This window comes from Sarcophilus harrisii, chromosome 6 (assembly GCF_902635505.1).
Source record: "Sarcophilus harrisii chromosome 6, mSarHar1.11, whole genome shotgun sequence".
In the NCBI taxonomy this organism is placed as follows: Eukaryota; Metazoa; Chordata; class Mammalia; order Dasyuromorphia; family Dasyuridae; genus Sarcophilus; species Sarcophilus harrisii.
The window spans coordinates 242466141-242485328 of NC_045431.1; the positions used below are offsets into that span (position 1 = coordinate 242466141).

The 19188-nt window shown below is 56.8% G+C and overlaps 1 protein-coding gene across 1 annotated transcript in view; it reads left to right on the top strand.

Moving 5' to 3' along the window:
• NRXN2 (neurexin 2) overlaps positions 1-19188 on the top strand; it is a 157133-nt gene that overhangs the window by 15089 nt on the left and 122856 nt on the right. Inside the window, exons 3-5 of the mRNA XM_031941609.1 lie at positions 12181-12198; positions 16751-16780; positions 18691-18762. Coding sequence (XP_031797469.1) covers positions 12181-12198; positions 16751-16780; positions 18691-18762 — 120 coding nt within the window. The remainder of the gene's footprint in view (positions 1-12180; positions 12199-16750; positions 16781-18690; positions 18763-19188) is intronic.

Genomic DNA, 19188 nt, shown 5'->3' on the forward strand with positions numbered 1-19188 from the left:
CCCAGACCCGCCTTCTTCGGGAAGCCCCCACCTTGTGACCTCCCCTCCCCCAGCCCTTGTGCGAGCCATGGGCCCCACCTCTGTGCCCCCGCTTACCCCGGCCTCCCCTCCCCCTCCGCGCGCCTGCTTCTCCCCCCCCCCCCCGGGGCGCTCACGGGCCTTCCCCTCCTGAGGGGGGGGGCAGGGTCTCTGGCAGTGACTTTCGGGATGGCCGGCGCGCTCCCGTGGGGGCGGGATGTGCGCGTGCACGCGGAGAGGTCCGGCAAGGCCTTGCCCCTGCCGAGGCTCCTTCCTCGGCTTCCCCAGCGGGTGGGGGCAGGACAGGCCGGGCGGGGAAGGCGGCGGCCTTGTCCTTGTGCGGGCCCTTGGCGGGCGGGGGAGGATAGCGGGAAGACTGGTCCAGGGGGTGAATTACATGTTCATTATAGGACTGAGAGGCTGTGGCCAGTGGGGGGGGGGGGGGAAGGCGCCTGCCCAGCTCGGCTCGGTCTCTTCTGCCCTGTTTTGGGGGCAGGGAGAGAGGCTTGAATTCACCCAGGCTCTGCCCAAAGGTCGCCGAGGGTGTGAAACCCCATTTTAGTGCCTGATCTGGAGGAGGGGGCGGGGGTCTGACCCCCCCCCCCCCGTTTCCGGAGGACCCTCAGTCAGCTTCCTTGTCCTTTGTTCTCAGTGGCAGCTGTTTATATAACAGGTGTGTGTGAGTGTGTGTGAGTGTGAGTGTGAGTGTGTGTGAGTGTGAGTGCCCCAGGAGGCTCTTGTCCGGGGGAGGGGCCTCTGGCTCGGGGCTGCTTCCATAGGCGTACAAGTGTGCACCCGCGCTGTGGCAGGAGGCGAGTGTGGGGCTGTGTGCACACAGAGAGCGGGGGCGGCGCGCGTGCCAGCCGCGGGGGGGGACGGGGACTGGCAGGGTGGCCGCGGGCCGGCCGTGCCGGGGACACGAGGGCTGTGTGTGCCCGCTAATTCGTCACCTTCACACCTTTCCTCCCGGGAGTTCAGGTGTTCTGTAAGCTGTGAGACTGCGAGTGTGTGAGTGTGTGTGTGGCTGCATTGATTGAAGAGGTGGATACTCATGTATTGAAAACCCAAGCAGATCGAAGGAGAGAATTACGTGTGTCTACGTGTGCGTGAGTGTGTGTGTGAGCGTGTGCCCCACATGATCCTGTCGGTGCCGATTGATGGGAATGATGGGTCTGGAGGAACACCCAGAAGCTCAGACCTGCCCCGTCCCCCAAGCCCCCCTCCCCCTGCGCTAACGGGCGAGGAATCCGAGCTCCACGTGAATGACTCAAAGTTAGGGTCACCCCTTGGAACCAGGCGTGGCCCGGGGCCTCCACAAAAGCCTCCTCTGGATGAACCAGAAGGGAGGTCAGAGGTCATTTAGTGCAATTTACAGAGGAGGAAACTGGCCCGGGGAAAAGAAGGGATCTCTGCTCAGTGTCATAAAACTGGTAAACACCAGAGCCGAGACCCGTGTCCCAATTCCCTGTCCAAGCCTCCGTCTGTTATCCATCCCCAGCTTTCTTCCTGGTAGACTGGGGAAGGGGAGCCTGGATGGAAAATGGAGGCCCCCCAAGGAGAACAAGACTCGTATCTGGTCTCGAATAGAGATCCCCATTTCTTAGGTCCCTCTCTGTAATGGAGGCTAGCGGAAGTAGCCACTTCTAAGGGAGGAAGAGTTTGCCCCAGAAGGGAGCTGTCCAGCCAGAGGGGCTCCCGGCCTCATGGTTCAGAGCTGCAGCGAACCACAGCATCACCTCCCCCGAGATCCGGCTGGGATCAAGGACTTGCTGAGGGTAACAAGGGGAGCAAATTGTCAGGCTGATATTCCAACCCTCTCTGGGGCTGGTGACTTCCTGTGTGACTGTGTGTGTGTCCGCGTATGTGAGTGTGTCTGTATGTATGAGTGTGTGTCCGTGTGAGTGTCACATTATGGATTGAGTGACTAGGTCCAATCACACCTAGGAGCCCTTCTGCCTCGGGGGGCACGGACCGCCGGGTTACTGTGATGCTCCGTAGGGAAACGTGGCGGTTTGTGTTTGCAAAACTTCAGGTGATCAAGTAGAAATGAGGTCTGCTTTCTGCTCACGCTCATAGAGCTGGAACTGCAGTGGGCCACGGAGGTTACATGGTCCAGCCTCCCTCCCCCCATTATCCAGGCCAGAAAACTGAGGTGCAGCCTGGGAGAAAGGGCTCCAGCAATTCCCCGCAGGGAGCAAGTGGGCTGGGCGGGCTTTGGACCGTGTACCTTGATCTCCGGAGGCCGTGCTCCTTCTCCAGTGCCACGTAAGGGCGGCCGTGGAAGATCAGAGGAGGAGGGAGGCTGCAGGTGCGCATCCATAGTCTAGGGCGGGTCAGCGCGCAGTTGTTCGAATCTCCGTCTCTGTCTGGCTCTGCTTGTGGCTCTGCTTGTCTCCATCTGCTCTGCAGCTAATTCTCTTTTATTCGTTTTTCCCTCACTTAAACTGTGAGTTCCCTAAGAGCAGGGACTGTAAGGTCTGTTTCTATTTGTATCTCCAGCACTTAGTAGAGTGCTGGGCACATAGTAAGCACTTAGTAAGTGCTTTACGAAATTCATTCATTCATCCGTGTAGCCACTCATTCATTCATTCATTTATTCATCCATGTATGTACTCATTCATTCATCCATGTAGTCATTCATTCAGTCATTCATGTGCGTACTCATTCATTCCCAGTCTTTCTGCCTTTCCTTTTCTGTCTCTGTCTCTGTTGCTGTCTCTCTGTGTCTCTGTCCTTTGTCTCTGTGTCTCTCCCTCCCTCTTGACTGTGATAACGAGGGCACAACGGGTCCCGCGTGTGGGGTTGGTTGTCTCGGTCCTTCGGTTCACCTCAGCAAAGGTCCCCGTCCTTCTCCCAGTCCAGTTTTCAGTTTTCCAAAGGGTGGGTCAGACGGCGTCCCTCCCCTGGCCTTTATGGCCTCCAGGAGAAACTAGAGGCTGCTCCGGGGTTGGAAGCCCTTGGGACTTTGGCTGCAGCCTGGCCTCCCAGAGAGAGCTCACGTCGCTCCCCCTTGGTTATTCTGTGTTCCAGAACCGGCGTCCTTGCCGTTCCCCACGCGGCGCCCCAACTCCGGCCTCACGCCTTGTGCACAGACGGCCTGGCCTCCGTCCTGGGAACGCTCTCCCGCTTCTCGGTCTGGTGCTCAAAGCTACTTCCTCCCCCACTTCCTTCCTCTCCTGACCCTGCTCCCCTCCCCCAGGCGTGAGGGAGGCTTCCTCTTGTAGCCCTTTGTCTTTCTTTTCCAGGAGAATTGCCTTGGCCTGTTAGTGTCAGCATTATGTCTCCCAAATAGAAAGGAGGCTCTTTGAAGGGGGGACTTCCTGGCAACTAGTGGCCACTAGATTCATGCTTGTGGAGTTTGAACTGAAAACATTTTCCTGGGGCAAAGGGGAGTGTGATTGCCCCCATCTGACAGATGAGCAAACTGAGGCCTAGGAAAATGAAGCGACTTGCCCCCAATGTGACCTTGGGGACAGGAAGGAGACCGGCTTGGCCGGAGCAGAGGGTTCGTGGGCTGCAGTGCTGTGAAATGGGTTGTCAGAATTAGGCCAGGGAGAGACCTGGAGGCCGGGAGCACGTCACCCAGGAGGGGGAGAGGGCGGCTGAGAACCTGAGAGGGGAACTGAGCTGGTGGCCAGCACAGGCTTTAGGAAGCTACTCCCTGTGCAGGAGGGCCGGGGAAGAGCCAGCCCTCTGACCACAATCCTTCCCTTTCACACTGCCCTGCACTGGGTCTCTTGGGCAAGAGCCCACGAGGGAGATGGGGGAGGAAAGAGACCAGTCCCTGCCCTCAAGGAGCTTGGTATACAGTCAGAGGAGAATAGGTGCACGATATCCACCATTCTGGGGAGAGATTATGCTCATCCCCATTTTAGAGATGAGGAGACTGAGGACACAGCCCTTCAGGTTTGCAGAGAGCCCATTATTTCAGCTGAGTCTCACATCAACCATTCTGGGGGGATTTTATGATCATACCAATCTTAGAAATTTGGAGACTGAGGTTCAGAGATGTTGCTTGGCCAGAGTCACACAGCTAATGAATGTCAGAGGCAGCTTTCAGTCTCAAGGCTTCTTGACTCCAGGTCTGGGACTTTATCCTGAGGCTTCTTGGAGTTCGGAAATTCCATGAATTGGGGGAGGGAGGAGGGGGGAAGGTTTCCAGCAAATCCTACGTTCAGGGCTGGCTGCAGCCAATTTTTCATTCAAGGTCAGGACAGCTCCCCCCCCCCTCCTCCTTCCCAATATTTTCAGAACTAAGTCCTTCCCATTCCCTCTCTCTCTTACCTAGGCAGTGTATGATCGGGGCACTCACTCCTAAGGTCTTAGCTTGCTGGAGTTCTTAGTCCCCTTAATTGCACAGATGGGAAACTGGTGCCCACAGGAGAGAAGGCTCTCGCCTTATTCATTCGTTCTGTAAATAAGCACCGAGCTCCGACTGCGCCCATTCCTGTGCTGGGCTCTGTGGAGAAGGCAGAGTAGGATCAAATTTCATCTTCTGGAATCCTTGCAGAATGGGCTGTTCCACATAATTTCCTGCTCATGGAGAGCAATAGTCGCCCAAGGAGCATTTGTGAAGAACCTACTATGTGCTAGGTCCTGGGCTAAGCTCTGGGGATACAAAGAAAGGCAAACGTCAGTCCCTGACTCCAAGTAACTCCCGGTAATGGAAGAGACAACCCCCAAACAATTATGGGTATTGAAGGCATGTAAAGGGTAAATGGAAGGTGCTCTTGGAAGTCATGCGCCAGGGGCTCAGGGGACCAAATGCCATGTTAAAATAGTTAACCAACACCAGCCCTGAGTTCAAATCTGCCCTCAGACACTTAACACTTCCTGGCTGTGTGACCCTGGGCAAGTCACTTAACTTCAATTGCCTCAGCAAAAAAAAAAAAAAAAAAAAAGTTAGTTAACCAATAAATAAATAAAGAAGAAACAAAACAAAGTTGTTAACCCTTTGGGAAGGAAATCTTTCTGATCGGCTGGCACAAGTCTCTGAACTGATTGTGATTTCTCACTGTAAATGGCCATGGCTGCCCCAGGCTCTCCCAGCCCCTTCAGGGGCTGTCCTGTCTGTCCTGCACTGGAAGGTCCCGCATGGCTGGGGGTTCTTGCTTCTCCTTTTCCTCCTTTTCCTGCCCTGTCTGCCTCCGAGTTTAACTTGTCTTTGGGCTCGCCTCTAGTATTCGCCCCCCTTCTAAGCTGCCCGTCTTTTAGAAAATCAGGCAAGTCTGGAAGGGAGTTAGAACTTTGTGTAAAGGATGAGTTTGGAGACTCTGAGCGCCCGAGGCTGTCCGGAGCCCTGTGACAGCCTCTAGCTGAGGCTCTCCACGCCTTCCTGCCTCTGGGCTCAGTTCAGCAGAGGTGACACGACTCCCGCCTCTGAGAAGTTAGTTGGGAAGGTGATGCAGACAAAGCCGGCAGCCTGTGAGGAAAGGCCCAGTAGGGGTGCGGACGACCAGCTCCCTCAGCCACGGAGGACGCAGTCGTCGTGTCCGGCCTGCAGGACTTGGGGATGGCCTGAAGGAAGTGAGCTGGGCCCTGAGAGGTGACTGAGCCTGGATAGGAAGGCAGGGCTACAGCCAAGCCAGGGGAAGTGTCTTGGACAAAGGTGTGGAGGTGGGAATGGGACCTGCTTGGCGCTGGAAGAAGGCGGATTAGAGTGTGGTCATCCGGAGCCTCGAAGGTCAAAGAGAGGCCGTCCAGAAGGCACAGAAGCACGTTTGTCACAAGAGCCCATTCCCGAGCTCTAGGCCGATGTTTTGGGCCTTTCTCCATCTGGAGAAAGAACGGAGAGTCTGAGAGTCCGAAGCTCTGGGTTCGTGTCCCAGCTCGGGGCATCAGTTTTCCAATCTGTACAATGAGGCTTTTGGACATGATCTCCAAGGCCCTTCCAAGGATAATCGGAGGATACTTTATTCCGGAGCAGGTGGGGAGAGTGTGGCTCAGGGGAGTGGCAGGAATGAAAAGGAAGCAGGGACAACGGTGGAAAGGAAGGCATATGGGTAGAATTTTGTGATTATCCCCATGTGGATCAGCAGGGAGAGACACTGAGTTCCACAGGGACGTCTTCGTGTTGCCCGCAGTGTCTAGTGGCCGGGGTCTGCACACAGTGGGTGCTTAATCAGTGCTTAGGGGAGGAGAGGAGAGGGAACCCCCAGAAAAAATTGTGGTGAGCAGTTAGAGAACCCCCGGGGAAGGGTAGGGGGCTTCGAGACGGACGCTGCCACTTGCCAGCTGGAGCGACTAGCCGGTCCCTCACCTTCTCCCACACTCCCTTTCCTCATCTGTAAAATGAAATGGCTCTGGGCTATCCCTAGGCATTATGGTCTAGCTCCGGCACTCGTAATCGAGGGCCCACGGACTTGGGGAATGGATGCCGCTCCCTGCGTTCCAGCAGTGTTCTGAGCGTATCTTATGCTGTGCTCTTAAAGTCAGGATTGGGGAAGAAGGTCCTTGACTTCACAGGCAGCTGCTCCGGGGATCCGAGAGACCCCTGGTCTAGGAGACAGACCGCTGGGCTTCCTGGCTCTTCCCCTTACTTCGCCAGTCCTCAGTTTCCTCCCCTGTCAGTTGGGGACAACGGTACCTTTGCCACAGCTTGCCTGGTGGTTGGAAGGAGCATCTCTAAGACGTTTGGCAGACTCCGAGGCCGGGCTGGAGGGGGGCCGCTCGTTATCTTTCCCTCCGAAGGCTCCCTCGCTCCCCGGCTCTCGCCCCGTCTCCTCAGGAGTGCTAGTGCCCACTTTGCCAGTGGCTTTGGGGATGGCTTACTGTGGGGTCCCCCTGCCCCCGGGGCAGTTGGATCTCTGGGGCTCACTTCAGGCAGACCTAAGGGGGGAGCCCCGTTCTGTCCCAGAGGCCTCCCTCCCCAAAGGAGGGTTCCCACACAGAGGCAGCTCTCCCTGCGTCTTCACGCTGGGACGCCAGCGTTTTGGAACTCGTGCAACAACTTTTCCAGGATACGAGGGTTGTGGGAGCTGGGGTCCCTCCGTGGGCACATTGGGGAGAAGGTGCCGGGAGCGGCCAGAGACGAAGGTGGTTCCTGGCCGAGGGGGAGTGTGTGGATGAGTCTGTCTCGTGGGGGCGGATCCGGCGATGGGGATGTGTGTCTTTGGGGCTCCCCCTTGGCTGTTGAGGAGTGCAGACAGAAACAGAGCAGGAAGGCAGCGGGGGAGCACGAGGGAGCAGAGTTGGGTTTTGGAACTTCCTTCCCTCCCCTGACCCCAGCCGGGCATCCTGGGAGTGACGGAGCCAGGAGCCGAGTAAGAAGCTGCTGAGTCAGGGATGGGGGTCCAAGGGCAGCCCCTGATCCCAGCGACCTTCTTCCTAGGCCCGAGGGGCCTGGGCCAGGGGTCTGGCGTGACAGATGAGATTAGTCTTCCGGAGCTTGTTCTCCCCACATCCGCGCTCAGGAGATTTTATCCACCTTTCGTGGCGTGCTGATAAATATTTAACAACCAACCCCGTTAAGAAATACCCAAGGCATATTTTCAAGCTTAATCTGTATTAATATCTTTACCTTCGCTTTTTTAAGCCCAGAAATCAACAAAACAATAACTTGAGCCCCCGTTTGTAGCAGTGGCTGATTTCCCAAGTATAAATGCTCCTTCTGAAAATTTAACAATTGGCTCTCTGGAGCCCATAGGAGCCGGCCCCGTCCACTCCCATCAGTCCCATTCCTTCCTCCCCATGTCCACGGCCGCTTGCAATAGCCTCCTGACTGATCTTGTACTCCCAGCTCTCTCACCCCATTGCTAGAATAATCTTTGTCGTTCTCACCTCCCTGCCCAAGAACCATCAGTGACTCCCTCCAGCCACTGAGTAAATTCACATGGCACAGAGGAACTCTCAAAAACAAGGGGGAATCAAGGGGAATTGGGGTTTGAGGCTCCGCTGAAATGCTTTCTAGTTGTGTGAGCTTTAGCAGGAATCCCTTTACCCCTCTGCACCTCAGTTTCTGCATTTGTGAAACGGGGATAATAACTACCCAGGATTGTGATGAGGAAGGAAGTTTATAAATCTTAAATCATTAACCCCCCATGAGACTTTCATTAAGTTGTTAGGTGTTAGTCCCTCTGCAGAAGAGTGTAAGCTGCTTGAGGACAGGGATAGTTCCAATTTTTTCTTTCTTTTATTTTTCTGAGGCAATTGGGGTTAAGTGACTTGCCCAGGGTCACACCGCCAGGGAGTGTTAAATGTCTGAGATCATATTTGAACTTGGGTCCTCCTGACTTCAGGGCCGGTGTTCTATCCCCTGCACCACCTCGCTGCCCCAATTTTTTCTTTATACCCATAGTACCTAGAGTAGTGCCTGGAACAGAGTAGACACCTGATAAATGCTTGTTGATTGATTCGTTTGGGGGACATTCAGATCAAAAAATGAAACCTTACTGCCTTCAAGAAGCTTATGTTCTTCTTTGAGTGACGCTGCCGATGGGAATAGAATTCTAGATTTCTTGACATTGGAAGGGACCTTAAAGACCATTTAGACCGACTTCCTGGCCAGGCAGGAGTCCCTTCTATAGTGACCTTTGGTGATGGCCATACATCCTTAGCTTGATTACTGCTGGTGAAAGGAGACTTATTGTGGAACAAGGGAGCAGATTATGTTATTCAGTGGCTATTAGTATTTTTTTTGGGGGGGGTGCAGAGCTGAGGCAATTGGGGTTAAGTGACTTCCCCAAGGTCACTAAGAAGCGTCAAGTATCTGAGATCAGATTTGAACTCAGGTCCTGCTGACTTTGGGGAGCTATTAGTATTTTCTAACACTGAGAAGAAATGCAAACTCCTGGCATTCAAAGTTTTCTCCTGTAGTCGAACTCCCACATGCTTTTCTAGCCTCATCACCCAGAGTTCCTGGTTACGTTACAACCAAAGTGTATTATCCGTTGACCCCTCTCAATGAATTCCATTGCCTCTGAATGTTTCCTCCCTCTAGGGAATGCCTTCTCTCCATCTTTATCTGAAGCTTCCCATTTTCTCCAGGGCTTACTAATAGTTCAGGTCTTAGAAGCAGGAGACATATGGTATAGGAGAAAAGGAGGAGAGAGAGAAAAAAAGAGAGAGTTGACGTTACAAAAGGGAAGAGAACAGAAACTATAGACCAGTCACATTGATTTCAGTTCTTGACAAAATTTTGGAAAGGATCGTCACAAAATGAATGAATGAATGAAAAAAGGGTTATTAAGTGTTTACTATGTAAAGAGATGGCTAGCAAAGGAAATGATCACAGAAAGCCAACATAATTTCACTGAGGCAGATCAAGGTAGTTTGTAGGGAAAAACCTTAAGTTGACCTTGGGCCTTGTTGAGTTTTGATGTTGACTGGAGATCCGCTGGCATCTGGTGATACGGGACAGGTCTGAGGAGACAAGGGCTGCCTCTTGCTTAAACACTTTGAAAACAATGATAATGGCACTGAGATGAGCATGAATTAGTCTGGCGAGCCTGTTGCACTCGTTAGGCTCATTTCTTCCTTTTCCTTTAAAAGATAAATTATTGCTATTTTTTATATTACTTGGTTTGCATCCTTTCTCTGGAGAGCCAATCTCTTGTAACAAAGGATTTTTTCTTTAAAAAAAAAAAAAAAGAAAAAAATGTAGAGGGCCAGAACTCTGGAGAAGTATACTTGAAACAAGGATACTTACAACAAGGTGTTAACTCAGTGGGATTGATGAGGTGATGGATCTCTAGTATACATACACTTAATACTTAGTAAGATGATGGAGTGGTTCTCTAGCTCCCATATATACTTAGTACTTAGCAGGGTGATGGAGTGGTTCTCTAGTTCACACATATTTAGTGTGCTGTAATGATGTGATCACGCTGAGGTGTTTAAGGGCTGAGAAGGACTGGAAATGAGACTTTCCATCTTTGACCATCCTCTTGGAGGCTCTCCTGCTTCCTGCACTCCTCCATTAAGATCAAGGCTGGTCTCGAGGTTCTCCAGAAAGCTGCCTGAATGTTACAGAAAAAAAAAATCAGTAAAACTGATGAAAACATGCCCCCAGACCCCAAACTGCTATTTTACCCAGAGATCCATGCTTTAAGCCTTGCAGAGGATGGAGGAGGGTAAAAGGGTCCTGTCCACTCTCTTCTTTGGGAACAAGCTTGTTCTTGAGAATTTCCCAAGAGTCGCTCTCATAATTCCTCTGACGTTGCTGTAGTCATCGTGTAGATTGTTTCCTTGGCTCTGTTTACTGTGTTTTGCATCAGATCGTGTCTGTTTCTTCATGTTTCTCCATACTCATCACATTCATCATCTGTTTTGGTGCAGGAATATTCCGTGACATTCATGGACCAAAACTTGTTTAGTTTCCCAGTCGATGGGCGTCTCTCGTCCCCGATTCTTTGCAACCCCCAAAACAATGTTGCTGGAAATGGCTGCGTGTGGGAGCTTTCTTTTTATTGCTGACCTTTCTGGGGGTAGATGCTTAGCCAGTGGCCTCTGAGGCAAAATGCATGGACTTTTTAGTTGCTTTGTTTGCAGATTGCTTTCCAGAGTTATTGCACCCAGTCCCAATTCCACCAACAATGCATTAGTGTGTCACAAGCCCTCTGGCATATGAGAGACATAGTTAGCCGCCTTTTAGTCAAGTATCAATAAAGCATCTCATTCGATTCCTGAAATGATGGATTTCCAACAGTTGAATGCCTTCAGTAGTGAGTAGTCAGTGGCAGCCCGGACCCCGGGATCTCTGTTTTAATGTTTTAGTCGGAGACTTGAGGAGCGTACAGATGACCTGATTATCGAACTTGCAGGTGACGTGGAGGCAGGAGGGGTGACTCACACTGAGTCAGGACCCGAGGGATCCTAGCGGGCCGGGGCGTCAGCTGAGGTCCCGGAAGGAGAAAACCAGTAGGGACTGTGTTCCTTTTGGATCCAAATGGGAATGACGTTATAGGCACGACAGGCTGGCACGAGCCGAGCCCAGGTGTCCTCTTGCTGTTGTTTCAAAGCCTCCAAGTCAGCCTTTGTCGCTTCTGTTCTAAATCCCCAGCTGCCAATTGGATGTTTTCTCTCACTCAACATGGCCAAGATGGAGCCCTCCCCTCCCTGACTCCTCTTTTACCTGTTACTTCCCTGAGGGGCCCGACCAGTTCCTTGGACTCCCAACTTGACTCTGCACTCTCACTCCTCCCACATCCAGTTCACATGGTGACTCCTCCCATATCCAGTCTGTTATTGTTTTGGGGGGCAGCCGGGCAGAGAGAGCATTCCTCTGGAGTCTGGAGGACCTGAGTTCGAACAGGACTCAGACACTCAGTAGCCTCGTGTGCTCTGGATGAGTCACTTCTTCCTGATCCCGGCCCCCACCCCCCCCCCCCCCAGCTCCGTGCCACCCCCCAGGATTATCGTTTCTCTCTCTGCCCATTTCTTGCCTCCTGATCCCGGCCCCCATCTTCCCCCCCCCACCGCTCTGTGCCACCCACCAGGATTATCGTTTCTCTCTCTGCCCATTTCTTGCCTCCACCCCCTTCTCCTCACTCCCCTGCCCACCTGCCCACCTCTCCTCCGACTCAGCGGCTTCTGCCTCCTCCTGATTTGTCCCCCCGCCTTGCTCCCTCCTGGCTAAGCCATCCTTGATTCCGCTGCTGCACCGGGTCAGCCCCTGTTCGGTACATTCGGGGTCTCTCCTTCCAAGATCAAACACAGACTCCCGGGTTTGCCTTTGAAAACCCTCCCTGTCCGGTCCCTTCCCCACCCTAGGGCAGGGATCGGCCTTGGGGTGCATGGCCCTCTTGCTGCCCTCCTTCACCCCCTGCCTTTGCCCCGGCTGGCCCCCCCCCCCCCGCCCCCCCCCCCCCCCCTTTTCTCCTTCATCCCAGAATCCTTAGTTCGGTTTGAGGTTTAGGCCGCGGCCTGTCCCCCAGGTGCTTATTGTTCTCCCCCTGCCGGCCGACCTCACCTTCCTTCCTTCCTCCGGCCCCACACAACCCCACGCGGCTCCTGTGGCAGCGGCCAAGGTCACCATGCGGGGCGTTTGTGAGCCGAAGGTGGGCAGGGGAGAGGAAGGCCCGCAGCCGGCACACATTGGGCCCCTTGCCTCGCTGCCTCCCCCCACCCCCCGTCCCAGCCCCCAGGGAACCTGTTCCCACCTCTAATGCTTGGCTCTCTCTTTCTCCTTTCTCTTTTCCTCCTGGGAACCTTGTCTTCCTGCAGAGGAGCAGCCCATGGAAGGTGAGTGAGGTCTCAGCTCGGCCTAAAAAGCTCTTCCCTCAGGTTCTTGGCGTCTGGGACAGACGGGAGGAGGGCAGGACGGCCGAGGGGAAGGAGGAGGAGGGGAGAGAGACGAACCTTTCCCTGTTCTGGCAGGGTGGCCAGCCGATTGCTCTTGAGCCCCATCTTTGGTCTGGGAAGGGAAAAGGAAAGGCGGACTGGCCCATTGGCCTTGGGGATGTCTTCTCACAAGGGCCAAGAGAAGGAGAGAGAAGGGGAGAGGAGATGGAGGAAGCCACGGGAAGGAGGGAGGGGGGGAGGAAGGAGAAGGGAGCAGGGAAAGAGGAAGGGGAGGGGAAGGCAAAGGAGGCTTCCCAGGCAAGGGGTGAGGGCAGGGGAGATTGGGGGGCGGCCCGCGGAGGCGGGGCCAGGAAGGGAAGAGGAGGGGGAAGGGAAGGGGGGAGGGAGGGGGGAGGGGGGGGAAACCGAGGGACACCCCGGGCCAGGGAGAAACCCCCCCCAAGGGGAACTCACTTTTTGGAAAGATGGGGAGGAGAGGAGGGGAGGAGAGGGAGGGGCAAGGGAAGGGACCAGAGGAACCCCAGGAGAGGGGGAGAGGGGAGGGGAGAGGGAGGGAGGGAAGGAGAAGAGAAGAAGAAAGGAGGGACCACCAGAGCCAAATTTAAGGCAGAAAGCAAGGAAAAGAAGAGGGGATGGGAGAAGAGGCTGTAGGTTTTTAAAATCATTTAAGTCTTTCCCACCTGGGAGAAGAAGGAGATGATGGGCGGATCATGCTCTGAGAAGGAAGAGAGAGACAGAGACAGAGAGAGACAGAGGCAGAAAGGAGGCAGACGGACACAGGGAGGACAGCCTGGCCAGCTGTTTGGGGGGGGGCTGTGTGGGGGTGTCTGGACACGGGGTCCCAACAGGTGCATTTTGGGTGCCGGGGCTTGGAGCCCATGCTGGCCGGCCCGCCCCTTGGGGCCCCCCATTCTGTGCCCCGATCATGTCCCCGGGGCTGCCGCCCGTGCCAGCCTGTGCCGTTGGGGCGTGCTCAGAGCTCTGGGAGCATGTCCCACCTGTCTAGGCCCCCTCCCTTCCTGATCCCACTCGCTTTGCCCACCCTCCACAGCCTTCTTGGGGTCCCCTGTGGGTGGGCCTGGAGTGAATGGCTCTGGGGGATGCTCCAGTAAGAGCTGCCACATTCAGAACCCCCTCCTGCTCCCAGGTCAGGCTCAGGAACCCCAAGAATTCTGTCACATGTCCCCCCCGGTTCTGGCCAAGGGCTGAGCCCTCCAGGGACTCGGGCACGTCTCTCCGTCTCCTCCCCCTTCCCACAGAGGGTGACAGAGACATGGGCAGGGGCGCCTTATCTGCCCACTCCAGGCCAGACCCCAACGAGTGCCATCCATCACTGCCAGCTGCCCGGGCCAGGGCGGCGAAGGGGGCGACGAGGAGGGGCCGGGCAGCGGGAGGGAAAGGAACGGGCTGCTGGGGAATTGTGGGCCGGCCACGTGTGTGGTGGGCAACGGTTGGGGGGCCCGGGGGCTCCTGAGGAAGGTCACAGGCCTGGAAGGGGGGCAGGGGACCCCGCTGGGGGCTCTTCTGGGGATCAGGTCCCGGGTTAGGGCAGGATGGCATCTAGAGGAGGAATGGCAGCTGTCCTGGGCTGGGGGGGGGGGCTGGGCCGTTGAAGCTGAGGGGCTGGGGAAGACGGGCCAGGCCCCCCCCTCCGCCAAGATGGCTGGTGCCGTCACGCCTGAGGGAGCTGAGCAGCCAGTTGCCTTGGTGACGGGAGGAGAGTACCGCATGCTAATGAGGCTGTGGAGGAGCTGGGCAGCACCGGGGTCCAGGGAGGGGGAAGGAGCATTAGTTCCATCTCAGCCCCCCCACCATGGGCCCACAACCCGCCACTGTGGCCTGAGGAGACGGGCCGGGGGCTGCGAGCGGGGGCCCAGGATCTGGCCAAGAGGCGGGAGGGAACGGGTGTCAGGGGCAGGAGGGATAGGAGTCGGGAGAGCCAGGGCTGGGCCGGACCCAACCCCACCCCGTGCCCCCCAGCCTGGCCCCGATACAGGACTCTCCCGCCTTGTAGCTCCAACTTCTGTCCTCCTTCTTCCCCAGCCACCATGGCCAGATGGGGCTCCAGGGCTGCGGGGCTTCTGGGAGCCAGGAAAGGCCCCTCCCCAGAAGGGGGTTCCCGGGGGAGCCCCTGAGGAGCCTGGGGGGGTCGCAGTCCTTAGCCGGACGGGCCTCCCATGGGCTTGCTCCCCTCCCGGCTCCTGTGGCCTGGCCCGCCAGGAACCCAGGCATCTCGTGCTCAGCTCCATCTTGGAAACCCTTGGGGCTCCGTAACCTTGACAAGCCGCATCCCGGCCCCAGCTCCCCTCGGGCCGCCGGCTCATTGCCACAGCAACCGGGACCGTTTCCAAGGGCAACGCGGTGCTGCTGGAGAAGTCCCCTCCCCTCCCTCCTGCCCAGACGCCAGGGTGGCCGGGGGGAGTGCGGGAAGGAAGGAGGGGCTGGGCTGGGGGCCGTGGGGAGCCTGCTCAGGAAGGGTGAGGGGGGCCCTGATCCCCCTTGGCCTGCTGGGCTCTCTTTGGGGTCCCCGGGCCGCTGACAGCCCACCCTGGAAGACTCTGGGACATCCCCTTGCTCCTCCGGGGGTCTCAAGCGAGCTTTTCCTCTTCCACAGCCGGGGGCCGCTTTGGGGTCTCCCGGGCAGCATCTTGGAGCCCCCCTGGTTCTCACGCTTGGTTGCTCCCCAACCTGGAGCCCCAAAGCTTCCGGAGGGCCCAGGGCCCGTGACAGATGCCGGCCCCTCTAGCTCGCCCTGGCCGGCCTCCTGCTCTCCGTTGTCCCCGGAGCCCCAACATCTGGGCAGCCTCCAGAGGAGCAGGGCCGGGCCAGGGGTACTGCCCGGCTGCTCGCCTGCTCTGCGGAGGGGCAGCGCACTCTCTCTCCAGGTGGCTCTGAATCTCTCTGTGTGTTTTATTTTCTCCTCCATCCGAATCGTTTTTTCTCGTTGACCATTTTTTTTTTCTGTCCGATTCTCGGAAGAAAAAAAAAAAGAAAAAAAAGAAAAAGGAAAAAAGCATCTCCCCTGCCCGTGCTTCTCCTCCTTTTCCTTTTTTTTTCTCCCCTCGGCAAGAAGAAATTAAGAAACCAAACCCTCCTGTCTCCCCTCACTCCCGCCACAAGCCCCGGTTACTCCCGGTCCCTCTCAGCCCTCGGCCTCCCGCTCTCGCTGTCTCTGACCTGTCTCTGCTCCTCTCTCGTCTCTGTCTGTCTCTGTGCCTCCCCTCGGACGGTCTCCCGCCGTCTCTGCCAGCCCCCTCTGCCTCTCGGGCCCCTCCGGCCTCTGGCTCTCTCTCTTCTCCAACTCCATCACTCACTCTCTGTCCTCCCGCTTCCCCGTCTCTGTCCCTGACTCAGTGTCCAGCTCTGCCTCCTTCATTCTCTCTCTGTCTTTGTCTCTATGTCTCTCACACACATACATACTCCCTCTCCTATCCTTGTCCCTTTCTTCCTTCCTTCCTCCCTCCCTCCTTCCCTCCTTTCCTTCCTTCTTTTCTTCCTTCTCTCCCTCCCTCCTTCCTTCCTTCCTTCCTTCCTTCCCCTCTTCCTTTCTTTTGTTCTCTTCCTTCCTTCCTTCCCTCCTTTTCTTCCTCCCTTCTTTCTTTCTTCCTTTCTTTCTTCCTTCCCTCCCTCCCTCCTTCCTTCCTTCCTTCCTTCCTTCCTTCCTTCCTTCCTCTCCTCCTCCTTCCCCTCCCTCCCTCCCTCCTTCCTTCTCTTTCTTTCTTTCTTTCTTTCTTTCTTCCTTCCTTCCTTCCTTCCTTCCTTCCTTCCTTCCTTCCTTCCTTCCTTCCTTCCTTTCTTCCTTTCTTTCTCCCTTCCTTCCTTCCTTCCTTCCTTCCTTCCTTCCTTCCTTCCTTCCTTCCTCCCTCCTCTCCCTCCCTCCTTCCTTCCTTCCTTCCTTCCTTCCCCTCTTCCTTTCTTTTGTTCTCTTCCTTCCTTCCTTCCCTCCTTTTCTTCCTCCCTTCTTTCTTTCTTCCTTCCTTTCTTCCTTCCCTCCCTCCCTCCTTCCTTCCTTTCTTTCTTTCTTCTTCCTTTCTTTCTTCTCTCCCTCTCATACACACACATCTCCTTATTTTCCTTCTTCCTCTTTCTCCCTTGCTCTCTTATATACACACACACTCCCTTCCTCTTCTATCCTTCTTCTCCTCTTCTTCTTTTTCTTTTTTATCTTCTCTCTCTCGTTCTCTCTCTCCCTCCCTCCTTCCATCTCTCTGTCTCTCTCTCTGCTTCTGTGTCTCTCCCACTCCTTTCCCCCCTGCCCTCGGCATCGGGTCCCCCTCCCCGGCTCCCGGGCTGGGGGCCTCTCCCCCCGATGCCTGTCACAAGTTAAAAAGGGTTTTAAATTGTGGCAGCAAAAGCTTACCCCTTCTCTCTGGCCGATTTTGATGACTCGTGTTTTCTGTTTCTTCTTCTCTTTTTTTTTTTTCCTTTTCTTTCTTATTTTTGTTTTTGTTTTTTTCTCCTCTTTCTTTCTCTCTCCTTCCCCTTTTCCAAGGTCCGGCTCACCTGACGTTAAACAGTGAAGGTATGAAGTTTTGGTTTGGTTTGGATCTGTCCCCCTCCCCGAGTCCCCTGGATTTTGTTTTGCCCCCTCCCCCTCCCCCTCTCCCCATCCGTCTGTCCGTCTGTCCGTCTGTCCGTCTGTCCCTTTCTTTGTTGGGGGGCTGGGCTGGGGGTGGGGGCTTGTCTCCATCCGTGCTCCCCCTCGCTCCTCGCTGCCCACCCCTCCCCTCCCCCTTGGTTTCTGACATCAGCAGATGTTCAAGCTCCTGCCGCTGTCTCCAATCACCCGTCCCTCCCTTCCCCGGTGGCATTTCTTCGTTTCTCTTTTTGGGTTTTCGGTGGTTTCTTCTCCCCGCCACCTCCCCCCCATCCTCTGCCCTTTGTGACGATGATTTCTTTTCCTCTCCCACCTTTTCTGTTCATTCTTTTGTTTCTCAACCTGACTGAAGAGAGAAAGGCATGTATTGGAGACGAGCCGGCCCGGCCCCTGCCCAGCTCCTGCGGCCCGTGGGGGGCTGGGGGCCCCACACAGGGCGCTCAGTGGGGGCCGGGCCCTCCCGCCGAGCATCCCCCGGGAGCCTCCTCCGCATCCCGGGGCGGGGGGGCTGGGGGCTGGACAAGATGACCCCTAAGGTCCCTGCCGGCTCTCAGCGCTGGGTCTCTCCCCAGAACTTGAACGGGAGCCCCGTCCCCCACAGGGGAGTCCTCGAGCTCCGTGGAGCTCAGCAAGCTTAGCCGGGGAAGTAACTAGGTGCGGGCCGGCCCTTGGTGGGGCCCTGCCTGTCAGGGTGAGGAGGAGCAGGCTGAGGGAGCCCCGGCGGCCCTGCCCCAGCCCCGACCCAAGAGCCTGCAAGCAGAGTTCCGGTGTCCAAGCGGCTCCTTGGCTGGTCTCAGCTACTCCTGGTGTCCGGGCCCCAGGGAGCCTTCCGGGGTCCAACTCCCTGGCCAGGACAGCAAACCGCCCCCCTGGGGCCTGGGAAAGGGAGCAAAGGAGCCCTGGGGGAACTGCTAGAGGGGGGGATGAGGGGGAAAAGGGGGGCAGGCAGGGGGTTTCCTGGCTCCTGCCCCCTCCCGGTCCCTCAGCTCCTCTGGGAGCTGTTCCCTGCCAGCGGTCGGAGCCCGGGGGGGGGGAACTCCCTCCAGGCAGAGACGGCTCCCCGAGGCCCGGGCTCCCCCCTTGATGGAGCTGATCTGAGATGGGGAGAGGAGAGGGAGAGGAAGCCTTAGGGGGTGGGCGGATGAGCAGGAGCCTCAGCTGGGTTCAGCACCATTGATGAAGCGCCCACTATGTGCCAGGCTCTGAGAAGTCAGAGAGACAGCCCTTCCCTCCGCGAGCTTGCCGCGGCCTGGGGAAGCCAAATGACGTACAAACTGAGGGACCCTCGGGAGGAGGAGGAGGCCCGCGCCAGGGAGCACGCCCCGATTAAGACGAGTGTGGGAAGGCTTCCTTTGGGGCGGGGAGGACCTCATCCCCCTGCTCTCTGATGGGGACGTGGAGACCAGCCAGGGAGGCCTCTGGGCCCAGGTTAGCCACTAGTGTGTCCGGGTGCCGGCCTTGTGCCACGGGGTAGGAACTGTGGGCCTGCGGGAGAGCGCCCGGAGAGCAGGACCCAGGCACGGGAGGTCCTGGCAAGCTTCTGGCCAGTGGAAGGGAGTCAGGGACGGGGGATGGCCGAAAGTGGCGGCCTGCCGTGTGCCAGGGCCCTGGCGGGGCAGCGCAGTCAGCGGCAGGGCCTGGTGGCTTCACCCATGGGTGCGTGAGGACCCCCGGCCCCCCTTCTCAGGCCCCGAGGCTCATGGCCCTGCCGCTCCCACAAGGTGCTCTCTGGGGCTGGCCCTGGAGGGGGCTTCCTGCCCCCCCCCCCAGGGAGGTCCCTGGGCAGGAGTGGCCGGGGAGCCGCCAGTGCCTGACTCCCCATTTTGTTTCTCCAGTAGGGTCCTTACTGTTCTCCGAGGGGGGGGCCGGTCGAGGAGGAGCCAGTGACGTGCACCAGCCAACAAAAGGTCAGTGACCCCTCTGTGCGTGGGTGCCGCTCGGACCTCCTGGTAGCCAAGGGCTCCTCCCACGCTTTCTCGGAACCACGACCCCAGCCCGTCCGACCCCTCCTTTCGAAACCCCAGATCAGAGAATCTGGGAGAGCCCAACAAATGGCAGCACCTACTGTGCGCCAGGCAGGGGGAAGGAGGCAGAGGAGGGTGTCCCCAGTGGGGGTCGGGAGCCTCCTTACAGATGCCTTCTAGCTCTGGGAGCCTCGGGTTGTAGGAGCACTGATTAACCACCTGCTGTATGTGGGGCCGAGGACCGGCCCAGGAGAAGGGAAGGGGTGGGAACGGGGAGATGGAGGCTTCGGGGAGGCCACAGGCTCGGTTTTCTTGAATGGAATAATGGACAGAGCACACGATTGGGAGTGCAGAAGACCTGAATTCAAA